Here is a 14,781-nt window from a genome sequence, read left to right as displayed (position 1 = left end):
TTTGTGACTTGGGTGGCCTGTGGCCTAAGTTATCATTTCCTTCTGTAGGGGGTTAAGGCTTGGGTCTACAAATTAACCTTCACTCCAGTGAGAAGTCAATTAGAAGTACTTTTCCTGCCCCGAGGGAGAGGCTTCTCATTCAATTTAATTTTCAAGTTTTCTTCCCCTTTCCCTGTGATAGAATATAGCCAGAATCCAACTGTGCACTATGATTGACAAACCGAGCCAATTTCACACCTTCCCAAGAAGGAGAGGACTGAGGACAGAATAGAGGATTTTACATTCCCACTTCAACTTCCTCTCCATCTCTGAGGCAGGAGCTGGAAAGCTGTCGGAGTGCAATAAAGACCACTGAAAAGCCAGGTGCAGTGGTACATTCCTGTAATCCCAGCAATTCAGGATGCTGAGGCAGGAAGATCATATGTTCAAAGCCAGCTTCAACAACTTAGGGAGGCCCTATGAGACCCTGTCTCATAAAAAATAAAAGGTCTGGGGTTGTTGCTCAGTGGTTTAGTGTCCCTAGGTTCAATCCACAGTACGAAAGTGGGGGGGACCTGCTAGAAAGGGACTGCAATTATTCATGACCTGTTCCCTTCCTTTGAGACCACTGCCCACTCCCAGTTCCCAGGGGAGCTGAAAGGAAAGAAAAGCAAGGTTCTGAAGCAAAATTGAAAGGACTGCTGGACAGATTTGGCTCTGCATGGGTCATCTGTACTTACTTTGGAGACAGAGTGTTTCCTTTCAGGACATGATTCTTGTAGTCACAAAGTGTGGAATGGGAATTCATTACTCAATCACTCTTTTCTGAAGATGATCAGGTTTTCCTTTTTGTTTAGGCAAATTCTAAGTGAGCACTTCTTGAACATCTGTCATAATCATCTATTGTCAACTACTGAGAACTCATTTTCTTTCCATCATGCTGTGTCCTCATCCTAAGAGTCAGATGGGAGAGGAAGAATGATCCAGGAAGGATAGAGATGGTTTCTCTTGGGAGAGTGCTAGGAACCTCTTTTTTAAGTTTTATTCTAAAAATAACCCTGAACCAGGACTTTAAAAAAAATTTTTTAATCAAAGCATCATCAAGTTACCTTATAAGAGTTCAAAAGTTTCACTGTGATGGTCACTTCAATAGGATTACTTACTGCCTTAGAGCCTCATAACTGAACTTCAGCTTCCATTTCTCCTGTTTTCTATGTTTTGTGATTTTGGGAAAGTGACTCAACTTCTTCATGCCTGGGGTTCTTCCTTTAGTAACTATTAGTTTTAATTTTTGTTTGGTTTTGAAAGACCTTACCTTGAGTGTATTGTGAGGATTCTCGTTTCTATGAGAAAGTACTTAGAGCAGAGCCTAGAAATAAAAGACAGGCAATCAACATAACTGATACATTTATGGTTTTCAATGTCATCATTATTTGAAGATAGTTGTGGCCTGTCACTTAGCCTTGGACGTTATAAGTGGGCTTTTGGTTCCATTTTAGAATTAAAATCAATGTATGGTTCTTGCTCACCAAATCTGATTTAACTTTAGATCCTTTGACTTCTGGTAATTTAGAAATTCAACAGTTCCCTTGATGCTTTTTTTTTAAATTGAAAAATAGAAATTGTCTAAGTTTGTGCAACACAATGTTTTGATACACTCATATATTGTAAAAGACCAAATCAAGCTAATTAGCATGCCCTTTACCTCACTTTTTTTTTAATGGAAAGCACATTTCCCCTTACCTGTTTATCTCTGGATATGATGCTTGTGTTTGCATTTAAATTGTGAGCTGGTGGTTGGGGATGTGGCTCAAGTGGTAGCACGCTCGCCTGGCATGCGTGCGGCCCGGGTCCCAGGTTCGATCCTTAACACCACATACAAACAAAGATGTTGTGTACGCCGAAAACTAAAAAGTAAATATTAAAAATTCTCTCTCTCTCTCTCTCTCTCTCTCTCTCTCTCTCTCTCTCTCTCTCTCCTCTCTCACTCTCTCTTTAAAAAAAATAATAAAAAAAATAAATTGGGAGCTGGTGTATATGGAGTCAGTATACCCACTATAATTGTTAATGTGAAATTGGCAGAGATGGTTTCCAAAGCCAATTAATTCCTTCAATTAATTCCCATCTAGTATTTTAAATCCTAGATAATACCTCAGTCATTGTTGGGGTTTGCTGGTCTGGTTTTGGTTTATTTTTTCGTTTTATGTCTCTCCCCCATTTCCCCTTCCCCTCTCTCCTCTCTCCCTGTTTTCTTACTTCATTGAACCCTGAAGATTGATAATTTCCCATATCATATGCCAGATTTCTCTAGCGGGTGATAAGATAACCTAGAGGGATATCCTTATTTGGCTTCTCAACTTGATCAGCATATGCCCCAGTGACTTTTGTTCTAGTTATCCTATTGAAAGAGCCAATTCTTTTTTCTATCTATTTTCAACATTAGAAGTTTGACAGATCTCACAAGGAAATAAAGTAAAATGCCTCATCTTTTTAGTTACCTGGTGAATTGCAGCATCAGATGCAGAACGGTGTTAAAAAAAAAAAAAAATTTAGTTGTAGCTGGACACAATACCTTCATTTTCTTTATTTTTATATGGTGCTGAGGATCGAACCCAGGGCCATGCTCATGCTAGCCTAGCGCTCCACTGCTCAGCCCCAGCCCCAGCCCTGTCTTAATAAGTGGCATTCTTTCTTCCTTCCTTCATTCCTTCTTCTTAGGGTTGTCTCAGTGGCCAGATCCCACTGAATTACAGATTTAGAAACCTCCACTTTTGCCCTCATTATGTGTGATCTACAGATCATTTTTGGTTAATCATGTAGGAAGTGAAGCCATCAGAATGACTGACCCCTTATAGTATCCCTGTGACTGCTTGTTATATGTCTGACACTGCACTATTGCCTGGAATGGACAGGACCATTGTGGTGAAAGAGGTGCCCTTGTTTTGGGGGGTCTCTGGGTGGTAGAGAGAATGAAGCATCATTGAGCCCCCACTCTAAGACGGACACCTCAAATATCCAATCTCATTTAAACCACTCATCAGTTCCAATGGTTAATGGAAACCCAAGTCACAGATAGCTCAGACGTCTCTTTGCTGCTCCTTGGTCCCAAAGAAAACTCAGGCATGTAATTTATAGGAATTGACTTTGCATTCAGCCTTTTACTTAAATCGCCTGGGTTTCAAATGTGGCTCTATTTAGCATCTGAAATGCTTATGACCAGAATTTCAGAGAGTTTTTGATTTTGGAATATTTGCATAGGCTTTCCTGATTGAGCATCCTAAATCTGAAAATTTGAAACTTGAAATGCTACAAAATCTGGATTTTTTTTTGAGCCTTTTAAATTTCAGATTTGGGGATTAGAAACACTCAACAAGTGTATCATAAGCAGCAGAATTCTTTCTTTTTATTGCCCACAGGTAGACCACAGGCCAGGCCAGTGGCAAAAGAGCAGAATTCCCCTTGTTACTCCTGCTGTCAGAACTGAGCACCATTTCTTTGCCTAAAGAAAGAATGTGGGGAGGAGGAGGGCAGGTGGGGTAGCCTTTGAGATCCTTGGCTTCTGAAGATCTTCTGGAACCCTCAAGACTTGAATGAGATACAGCAAGGACTGCTCCCCCTCCCCCATACATACACACCTTTCTCTCAGGGGGTTACATGAGATAAATGAGCCAAGAACTGCACAGACTTTAAATTATTCTGCAATGTAAATTATTTCTGCTTCAGTGCTGAAATTCACAGAGATTTTCATTTTAGAGATTACCTCTAATCTTGGAATAAAACACTTTTTCATCCTTGTTGAATTTTAGCCTTCAGGAGCAGGCAGATGAGGTTGTCTCCTTTTGTCTCCCTTTGCACCTCTCTTCTTTCTTTTTACCTCAAAATTCCTATGAGAGAAAACCTTATTCTTTTTTTTTTTTTGGATCATTTTCCTTTATCTTTTGTTTTTGTTTTTTATTGATTTTTTTATATATGACAGCACAATGTATTATAATTCTTATTATACATATACAGCACATTTTTTCATATCTCTGGTTGTATATAAAGTATATTCACATTAATTCGTGTCTCCATACATGTACTTTGTATAATGATATCCATCTCATTCCACCATCATTCCTAACTCCATGTCCTCTCCCTTCCCCTCCCACTCCTCTGCCCTATCTAGTGTTTGTCTATTCCTCCCATGCTTCTTCTCCCTATCTCACTATGAATCAGCCTCCTTATATCAGAGAAAACATTTGGCATTTGGTTTGGGGGGATTGGCTAACTTCACTTAGCATTATCTTCTCCAATACCATCCATTTACCTGCAAATGCCATGATTTTATTCTCTTTTATTGCTGAGTAATGTTCCATTGTGTATATATGCCACATTTTCTTTACCCATTTATCTATTGAAGGGCATCTAGGTTTGTTCTACTGTTTAGCTATTGTGAATTGTGTGCCATAAACATTGATGTGGCTATTTTTCTATAGTATGCTGTTTTTAAGTCCGTTGGGTGTAGTTTGAGGAGAGGGATAGCTGGGTTAAATGGTGGTTTCATTCCCAGTTTTTCAAGGAATCTCCATCCTGCTTTCCATATTGGCTACACCAATTTGCAGTCCCGTCAGCAACGTATGCTTGTACCTTTTCTCCCCACATCCTCACCAACACTTATTGTTGTTTGTCTTCATAATAGCTGCCATTCTGACAAGAGTAAGATGATATCTTAGAGTAGTTTTGATTTGCATTTGAGAGAACCTTATTCTTAGTAGCTATGTTAAAAGGAAGGTGAATCAATTGTACAGTGTACCTTCTAAGGTTCATAATTCTCCTTTTATTTTTTATTAAAAATAAGTCTAGATGGTCCTGAACTTGAACTCCTTATCTAAGTGGAAGGACATGGCTCCTGACCCCCACCTGGGAAGTTGAACAGATCCTTAGTGTGTATCAGGAACTAGGCCTTACCTAAGACTGTCTTTTCTATAAATCCATAAATGCTTTGTGGTCTGGGCATCCTCTATCCTTCTTAATCATCATGTATGAGTGCTTGCTCAGTATCAGGTCTCTGCTGAGTTCGTGTCCTACTCTTTAGAAGTCCACAGTTCCACCTGGGTGGGAACCTCCAGGGACTGTGTTGCCCAGAGATCAAGCAAGAAGATCTTGAAGATACAGAGCTGGTAGCAGTGAAATTCACTTGGGTGAATGCAGGAAATCAGACTTGTCAAGGATGAGGATGAAGAAGTCTATCCAGGAGAAAAATAAAGAGGAAGGAGGGGCATTGCAGGCAAAGACAATGGTACCAGGTGCAAGAGAGGCTGGGAATGACCAGAAGGAAATAAACCATAGAAGGAAATAGAGAAGAAATAAACCATAGAAGGAAAAGTTGGAGAGCTTTCAGGAAAGAAGCCCAGATTGTGAGGGGACTTGTGTATAGAGTTCAGAAAGGAGTCTTTTATCCAAATGACCAGAGGAACCTTTAGAACCATTTCTATAGGAGAGCAAAATTTTCATTTGAGAAACTAGAAGGTGGATTGAAGGAGCTAGAGTTTGGAAATAGTATCTTACCTTCTAGGAAGTAGGGCTTGAGGCAGACTCACACACAGTAGCCCCTCCTCTCTAGGATTGCTGTCCATAAATTCATTTAACTGTGTTACACTGTGTCCTTAAAATAGTAAGTGGAAAATTCCAGAAACAACCAGTTTCTAAGTGTTGGATGACTTTTATGACCATATGTTGTTATCATTATTTTCTTTTATTGTAAGCTATTGTCTCTCATTGTGCCTAACTTATTAATTAAAATTGATCATAAGTTCCTATATATAGGAAAGAACACAGTATATGTAGGTTCCCTTTCTATCTGCAGCTTCAGGCATCCACTGGGGTTCTTGGAACTATCCCTCATAGATAAAGAGAGACTACCATATTTTACTGTGGCAAAGGAAAAGTGTGAGAAGATGTGATGGAGTGTGTAACCACGCTGTTCCTCTGTTTTACCAAGAGCCATACAGACATGGGGGCACAGTGGATACTGGACTCCTGGAGGTTTATAAAGATCTCTGCCTTAGCATCGTCTAGGTGACATAAAAGAAGTGGGCTTATTTGCCCTGCTCTGCCCAATGTGCCATTGGCCTTGGTTTACCTCACAGTAAACTAAACCCCCATGTCCCACCATTCCACCTTGTGGCTTCTTCCTAGCCTGGCTGATGTGAGCACTGACTGAGAAAGAGAAAGAGAAAGAGCAGGCAGCTGGGGAAATCAGGGAAGGCTCATAATGTATGTGTGTCATCATGCACAATGGAACTTAGCTTACAGAAGTGACAACAGGATGGGACAGGTGCAGAGTGAAAGGAGGAGACCGGGAGCAGCAGAAGATGCACAAGATGGCCACTCAGTACAGTGGACAAGTCCACACATAATCTTTTAAGAAGGAATATTGCAGCACTAGTAAAGGACTTGTATGTCTATTTTCAGTCTAGATGTGCTTATTCTATGGCCTTGTTTCTTAAGGAAAACGTGATGCATTATTGTACACACATGGCCCCAACTTACAGTTCGACTTGGTTCATTGGAGTATTAAATACACTTGTGATTTACCATATCATTTCTTAAGCTGCGCTTACCAGGACGTAGCCCCATTGTAAGTCAAGGAGCATCTATAGTTGTAAAACCATGTAATAGACCAGTTTCTTAATTTGTGGGGAAGGAGGTGGAAGCTACTACTTTAAAAGTGATTGAAACTCCAGGAAGCTCCTGATCACAAGTGTCCTTCTCAGATTCTTTGTGCTGGAAATGGCAGCCCAACTTCCCTGGCCTGGACCATAGCCAGGATGTGCTGACTCTTGGAACCCTGACGGAGGGCAAGGATGCAGCAGGGCTCAGAATTAACTGGTTCTGCAGACCAGAAGCCTTTCAGGGCCACAAACTCTCTCCCACTTGGCCTTGTATGTGTGAGGGATTCATTTTTCTTTGAGTCTGGTCTCCGCAGGGTAGGATCTGCCCTTGCCTCCACAGCCCAGTTTTGCAGTCCAATTTCTATTGCCTGGAGAGGTCTTGACTCTCCATACTGCCTGGCACGTCCCAGGGAGAATTCCCCTGGCTCAGACTTACCAGGTACTTTCCACTAGACAAACAAACTTGGGGCAGGGCTGTAAATTCTTTTTTGTTGTTGTTGTTGTTAATGGCAGGTCACCAGGTGCTACATGGATGTGTAGAAATGAAGTAGAAGAGGCTATGTGTGTTTGCAGTGGGGAACAGGGCTATTACTGAGGAAAAATACATGCCATCCATACTCCAATCTAAAGCTCAAAATACTGCCATTTCCAGAGGTCAAGTCTATACTCCCAGATGAAAGAGAAGTTAGACACAGAGCTTCTGCCTCTCAAGTTCTGCATCCTGCCTCCCCTGCTGCAGCGCTTACCAGTGTTGCTTAGATTGAATTGTTTTCCTAAATCTCTCCATCCTGGCTCTAAATATCTTCCTACAAGTTCTGCAAATGTGCCTGCCCCCAGCTATAGCCATAAACAGCCAAAGACACGCGACTGCGGTGCTCGTTGACTCCATCAGGGCTCTCTTTTCCCTTTGCATCTCCTGCCCCCAGATGAGGTTAGGTAGATTTAAATTTTAATCAGTTAGATCCGTTGTTTTTAATGGGAATTTAAATTGAACTAGGGACTGAAAATATTAGGGGGCTGCAAGTCACTCAGCTGGAACATGGTAGCAGCATTTCCCCTGGCTCTAAGATGGGTGGTGGCTTGCTGTAGTGTGATCCTCAGTGCAAGCCCTTTCTGACTAGATCTCAGGAATTAGTAGGTGGCAGAGCATTGGGACTAAGCTTTTTTTTTTTTTTTTTTAACTTTGGCCCCTTAAGTCAGAGAAGGAAAGCTTCCTAGAGTGATTTCAACCCACTTCTTTGATCAATGGGACTTGGATTTTCCATCTAAGCCTGGATGACCAAAACAAGGGAAAGGAATGGGGTATATGCTAGAAGATGCCCCCATCCCTGTATATCACCCGCCTCTTTGGGCCTTCCCATGAGTTGAGGAAAGGCAAGCAGGGACACACTTAATTTAAGAAACCTCAGCCCTTAAACACAAAGGGTAGAGTACACATCACACACTGAAGATAAAAGGGGATCCCTTGAACCCCTTGATGCCAGGAACTAAGCCTTACAGTGTGGTGACAGTGGTGAGGCCTTAGAGTCTTGGACATACTGTGTTTGGTTTATTCATGCTCACATCTGTTTTAAATTTTTACATTTTACATGTGAACTATATCAAATATACAAATGTCTTTTCCACATTTTTTTACTGGTGTACTATAATTGTACATATTGATGGGATTTGTTGTTGTGTATTTGTACATGCACACAAGGTAACAATATAATTTGGCCAGTATCACGCCCCAGCACTTCCCCCCTCCCCCTGCCTCCCTCTCTCCCTTCCACTCCCTGGTTCCTTTCCTTTACTGATCTCCCTTTGATTTTCATTCCCTGAGATCCACCCCCACCTTTCTTTTTCTTTTTCTGTCCAGCTTTCACATTTGAGAGAAAACATATGACCCTTGACCTTCTGAGTTTGACTTATTTTACTTAACATGATGGCCACTTGTTCCATCCATTTTCCTGCAAATGCCATGATTTCTTTTTTCTTTATGGCTGAATAAAATTCCATTGTGAAATATACAGAAGTCTTTAAAAACCAAGGCATTGTCTTAGTCCATTTTCTCTTAGCATAATAAAATATTTTAGTTTGGATAATTTATAAAGAACAGACTTTTTTTGGCTCATGATTCTGGAGGCTGAGAAGTCCAAGAGCGCGATGCTGGCATCTTCTGGGGGCTTGGTGAGGGCCTCATGCTTCATCATAATATAGAGGAGGACATCCCCTGGGGAGACAGAGCAAGTGTGCCAGCTCAGGCCTCGCTTCTTCTCATAAGACCACTAATGTCATCTGGGGGCTTCACCGTCATGACCTCATCTAATCCTAATTACCTCCCAAAGGCCCACCTCCAAATACCATTAATATATGAATTTCTAACACATCACCTTGGGGAAACACATCTGAATCATAGCAGACATCCATGTACCACCCAGATTTGTTGATGTTAGTACTTACAGTATTTTTAAACATAGAAATGATATATTACAAATAACACTGAAGCTCCATCTGCTTCTGTAGATCATCTCTCCTCTGTAATCAGTATCTGGAATTTAGTTCCAATCATCCTCCTACATGTTTTTGTACTTCAGCTACAAATGTCCATAAGTGTGAACATTACCCACATGCATAATATTGCTTTGTAGGGTTAAGAATATACAAAAGTTGCATCCAGCCATATAGATTGTTTCACAATGGGTCCCCATACTGTTGCTCTCTTGCAGAAACCACAGACAAGTTACATCCCCTTTTGAGCTACAGGGAAGTATGTGGTAAGGTGCTGCTTATATTAATTGTGGCACAATCCAGATGAACAATCAGGGCCTGGAAAGAGACCAACTTGACATTCTACAGGCAGCATCAGCAGAACTTTGTGATTGATTTGATGCACATATTGGCAAGAATTGGAGTGAGGAATAATGATTATGGTCCAGGTATTGGTAGGGAGATTAATGCTGGTCACTGAACTCAGGGGCAGATACAAGGATACTGCTCAGGTTAGGTGATGGGTCCTCTTTTAGACCTGTTAAGTTGGAAGCAACTACAGCATAACAGATGGAAAATTTCAGAATGCCATGAGATATTTGGACTTGAAATTCAGGAAAGAGACCTGAGCTGGAAATGCCTTGTTGGGTTCCTTGAGCATCTCATGAGCGTTCACTTCAGGCATTATAATAGTTTGGTTTAAGAAACTTCAGTGGCACCTTTACCTGGAATAAATAGTGTGGTTCAGACTCACGAGATTTCTACCAAACTCTGACAAGTGTCAGCAAGAGAACCAAGGCTGAGTTAACTAATTACCATGTCAGCTTCAAAGGTTAGAGTTATACTTGAGACAGTTTTCCCTCCAATCATCCATGGGGATTTTCTCATTTGTGAGATTCTATAAATCCTCTCTGAATATAATTCCTGCTTTCTGACTGCACCATGCCTTAGTGTTAAAGAGTTCAAAGACTTTATTAGCCTTTATGTAGACTTCTTTCTATTTGCCCAAACTTGCCACCTTGTTATGCTTCAAGGTGCCCCAACCTTTCCTGGGATTTGCTGACAGTACATATGTAACCTAGTGTATCATTTCTTTCACAGACATTTACTCTGGGAACTCTACTCTTAAGTCTGCCATGAATGGTTTTCTGCAGGGTGGGAAGCAGATGGACCATTCCCTATTCTGCCTGTAGCTTGCTGCAGGTCTTACCTGGGGCCTGTGGTCCACCCTCACTATTTAGCAGCTGACTTTTCATGGGGCGGTGTCTCCTTTTTATAAGGGACAGATGCCTGTCCCCACCCCCAATCTCTGCCTCAAGGCCAGCAGGATGTCCTGAGAGGCCTCCTTTTGTGTGATTGGAATCAGCCCTCAGTAGATAAAAATGTAGGGTGGGGTCCAGGAAGAGTTTGGGTAGCCGCTGCTGTTGAAAGTGTCCAGAAAGACCTGGCACACTTAGAATAGGGAATGGCTGCTCGTGGGTGGGCCCTAGTTTTCTCTCCATTTCTTGCTTTTATCTTCTCCTCCTCCTCCTCCTCCTTCATCTCCCCCTTCCCCTTTGCCCCTTCTTCCTCTCTATTCCCCTCTCTCCCTCCTTTTCCTCCTTTCTCTCACTGGGATGTCTCAGTGCAGTCCCTCTCATTACCATCTGCCCGTGCCTATCCCCTCCTTCCCTTTAGTACTTACTTGATTCTTTTCCCACACCACAATTGGCCTCTGGCTTCCTCGGGGCCTGTTCCCTGGTCTATGACCTCACAGATTCCAACACTGAATGACCTTTTTGCTATAATGTCTATCACCATCTGTCAGGAATCCCTCTGAGTCAGGATTCTGACTTTCTTCATCTGCTTCAGCCTACCACACCATCCCTGGGTCCCCCAGTTCCATTAGCAGGGGAGGAGGCAGGGTCCCTGAGAAGAGGTTGTGTGAGGCAAGAGTTACCAAACATGTCTACCATAAGAACCATATCCCAGAGCCCCTCCAATTAACCTTTCCCAGGTAGATGGCCCTAAGCATGGCTCAAACTCCCAAGTGGGAAGCTGTGATTTATAAATGGTTCCTCATCACTATGCCCAGCAGCCTCACCAAACTTCACCTGGAATTAAACTTGCAGCTCAAGCGTTCATGTTATTTATATGTTAGTCTTCAGGGAGTAGCTTGCTTGATGCCAAGTCATCCTGATCTGTAAAATAGAGAATGTGGACTTGCTGTTGTATCCTTCATGAATATTTCTGATATATGATTTGAAAGTTTTCCCCTAGACTGAGAGTCCTGTGTTATAGTCACGAGGGCAGTGAGTGGCAGAGGGCAAATTGTGACTGGCTGCATTCAGAGCCTGCCTCCTCTTCCCTGTGCTCCATGGCTACTGTTGTCACACCCTGTGTCCCTTATGGGTTTGAGTCACAGAACTTTCTATTAATAGATTTGCCTCAAGTGTCTGAAACAGGCTTAGAATGGGAAAGCCTTGTCCCACATTCATACAACTGGAAAACATTACAGAACTTGAATTTTTCAGCTTTCAAATAAATAAATAAAACACCAAACAACCAAGCTGTACAAAATCCAGCTTGCACAACTTAGTCACACGGAAACACGAAGAGGAAGAAAAAGTGATCTGGTTTCCACTTTATAGGTGGTTTTGATTCAGAAAATATGCTTCAAATCCAGTTCCTACAAATACAAAAAAAGGGGGGCTTGGTTTTGCTTCTAGAATAAAAAGTAAAACTACTCTTGAATGTTTCTGGTCTTACCAGAGTTTCCATTTATCCCTTTTTTTACTTTTGCCTACCTGGATATTCTTCTCTCTCCAGCTACTGAGTCAATCGATACATATTGTGGGAAACTCTTCTCTCCCCATGACGAGAATTAAGTGGGATCCAATTCCAACAACATGAGTTAATCATCACTAGAAATATTGGCAAGAGCTGGGGATGTTTGTATTCCTTGGGGACAGCTTAGCATCTCCAGATAAACATTCCAGTCCAATCTTCTGCCTTCTCTGGGTCTTCCATCTCCAAACTCTCTCCCCCATAAAGAGGATGAGCCAAAAGCAACTTGAGGATCCCTGGTAATTTACAAAGTGAGGACGATACTTCCAAAGAGTGGCAATGAGTTGTCATTGGTACTCAGTAATATGTTGTAATATAGTGTATTTCTTGCATAGTTATACAGTAGCAATATGACTATTTTTAACCTTAAAAAAGAAAGTCCAGAATTTGGATTGCCAAACTACTGCCATTTCCACGATAAGAATGCCCACCCCTGAGGCCTCTAGCTCTTAGAAGCTCCATCCTTCCAGACAGGTTGTTAAGCAAATAAAACAAGAAATGCTTTCTGCTTGTGCCCTCGTTTTAGAATAGAAAGATCTATTTGGACATCATCCACACATATATGGAAGTGCATGCAACAGTTTATGGCTCCAGCACAAAGAATATTTCCAGTTACGTGAAAAACCATGGCATACTCAGTGGACGAGACCTGCAATTTCTTCTCCGAGAAACCAAGGTGAGTTTTCAGTAGATTTGTAAACATTGACCAGAGTTGCTCTTTACAGGTTTGTTTCCCTTGGCATTAAAAATGCGATCAGATTCTTTCTTGTTTTCTTTCTAACAATGCAATAGCTCTTTAGGCCTTGATTGGGCAGTAGTTTCCTAGCAGCTGTCACTAAAAAAATTAGTGAATAGGGAAAGGAGGTTGCTACTGTTTGTTAATTGATTTTGGCAAAAAAATAATGCAATTAATTTTTTTTCAAAAATTGTTATTTGCACAATTCCTGAACTAACTAAAAATAAGTGGGGAAGTCAGGAAACTTTATAATAAAAAAAAATTTACAGAGGATCTTCTCTGTGCTAGGCAATAAGCCAGGGGCTGGGAGTAGGGCCAAACATGGGAAAGGTAAGGCTCTATCTTAAAGGACAGTCCTTCTGCTAGAATAGGAGCCTCTTCACAGTAAGCCAGGGTTAATGAACTCTTCACTCTGTTATCTGTGTTCAAGGAATCAAATTGGGTCCCTAACCAGCTTTTCCTCATACCTCCTCATTTAGCAAGTATGTCCTGGACACCAGAAAAAAAAAAGAAGAGGTTCATATGGAAGAAAAATCCCTGCTGCCTCAGGGAGCAGAGAAATCATCATCACAGATATAAGAGATTGCTGGGGTATGGATACACCTACTATTGAACCATATAAAGAGACAGAATCAGGTAGCCAAGGTGCCAATGGCATATTCAGGAGAAAACTAGAAAGCAACCTATCTAGAAAGTATTGGAAAATAGTGGATGATTAAATACAACAGGAAATAAGGGTCAATGGTCACAGAAAGAGGCATGCAGACACTGCACATAGATAGTTGGGGAGCCACTGAGTGTTATTGTACTACACTAGAGCATAATGGTCTGGGGCTTTGTGGGCTATGCCCTTTCTATATTCCTGCATTAAAGTATCACATGAAGTTAGGTAGCTTGTGAATAACAGAGTTGGCCGTGAAAGCCCTTTAATTTATTTGATATGCTTTCTTATATTTACTAATAAGTTTTTTTTATGAATTTTGCATATACTTATTGAACAACTAGTATATACCAGGCATTGTGCAAGGAATGCAACAGTGAACAAAACAAGCAGATCCCTCCACTAGTGTTTCCTAAAGCATAGAGAAGTTTATTATCACGGGTGGATTTCTTAACTCTGGTCCTTGGCTCACTTTGCTTTTATATTCAAGATAGGGCAGAGAGGTTGAACAAATAAACTTTTGTAGCATGTTAGCCATCGCTGATCTTATTTAGAAGGTACATTCATATGTGCTATCCTCTTGGAATCTCACAACAGCTTTAAGAGGTAGACAGTGCTAGTAGGGTTGTTAACTCTGGAGAGCTGGACATGCCTATGGTAAATTGAGGTCAAGTTGAGGAGGTCACTCTAACTCGTGATTGTTTTAATTGCAAATGAAATCTCTGCTAGGCTGTTGATGAACCAGCCTCATAAACACCCAAACTCAATGGAAACCAACCTATCAAAGAGTATCTATCTCCTCTGCTTCAGTTTCTTCATTTGTAAATATATTTTATCCTTTCAACCTTCAAGTTATTTGTGCAATAGCATGAACAAAATATTCTGTCAGTTCTTTAAGTCCTTGTTTTAATGAAGATATTATTTCCTTGTAAGGTCACCTGTAATCAGATGATTATTTGAAGCCCTCCAGGAATGACGTGTGTCCCGTTTTACCATTTGCTTCCCATCACCTCCTGTCTTATGTTGATATTTTAGAATCATCAGGATGTCCGGGCCCTTTAACAGCAGTGCTATTTTTTGCTATTTGCCTCATTTTACTTTTCTCCACATCAGGTTGTGGAAAAAGTTCAAGCTCCTTTAAAATAACATTTGGCAGAGCTGGTTTTCAGGAGCATGTCTTTACTGTCTCACACACTTCTATTAACCCAGCCTCATGAATGTCTTGCTCAGCCTTGCAAATATTAAAAGAACCCTTACTTACTTACCATCCACTTACCCTGTCATAGAATAGGAAATAGGCCAAAACTGAGGTCCCTGATGTCCAGGAGAGAACAAGAAGAGGCCCATAAAACCCCAGCCACGATGTCAGAGTGGCCAACAGCCAAGGAGGACAGCTTGAATTTTAGCATGAGGGACATGTATTCATCCTTGAAAAAAGGGTAACTTCTGAGCATGTC

General features: G+C 41.3%; 1 protein-coding gene across 1 annotated transcript in view; it reads left to right on the top strand.

The window, feature by feature from the left end:
- LOC143641204 (alpha-1,6-mannosylglycoprotein 6-beta-N-acetylglucosaminyltransferase A-like) overlaps positions 1 to 14,781 on the top strand; it is a 96,525-nt gene that overhangs the window by 42,794 nt on the left and 38,950 nt on the right. Inside the window, 1 exon segment of the mRNA XM_077108542.1 lies at positions 12,454 to 12,603. Within this exon segment, the coding sequence (XP_076964657.1) occupies positions 12,454 to 12,603 (150 nt within the window).

This window comes from Callospermophilus lateralis, unplaced genomic scaffold, assembly GCF_048772815.1.
Source record: "Callospermophilus lateralis isolate mCalLat2 unplaced genomic scaffold, mCalLat2.hap1 Scaffold_890, whole genome shotgun sequence".
Classification (NCBI taxonomy): Eukaryota; Metazoa; Chordata; class Mammalia; order Rodentia; family Sciuridae; genus Callospermophilus; species Callospermophilus lateralis.
The sequence above is the reverse complement of the archived record's forward strand: the minus strand, read 5'-3'. Positions and strand labels throughout refer to the sequence as shown.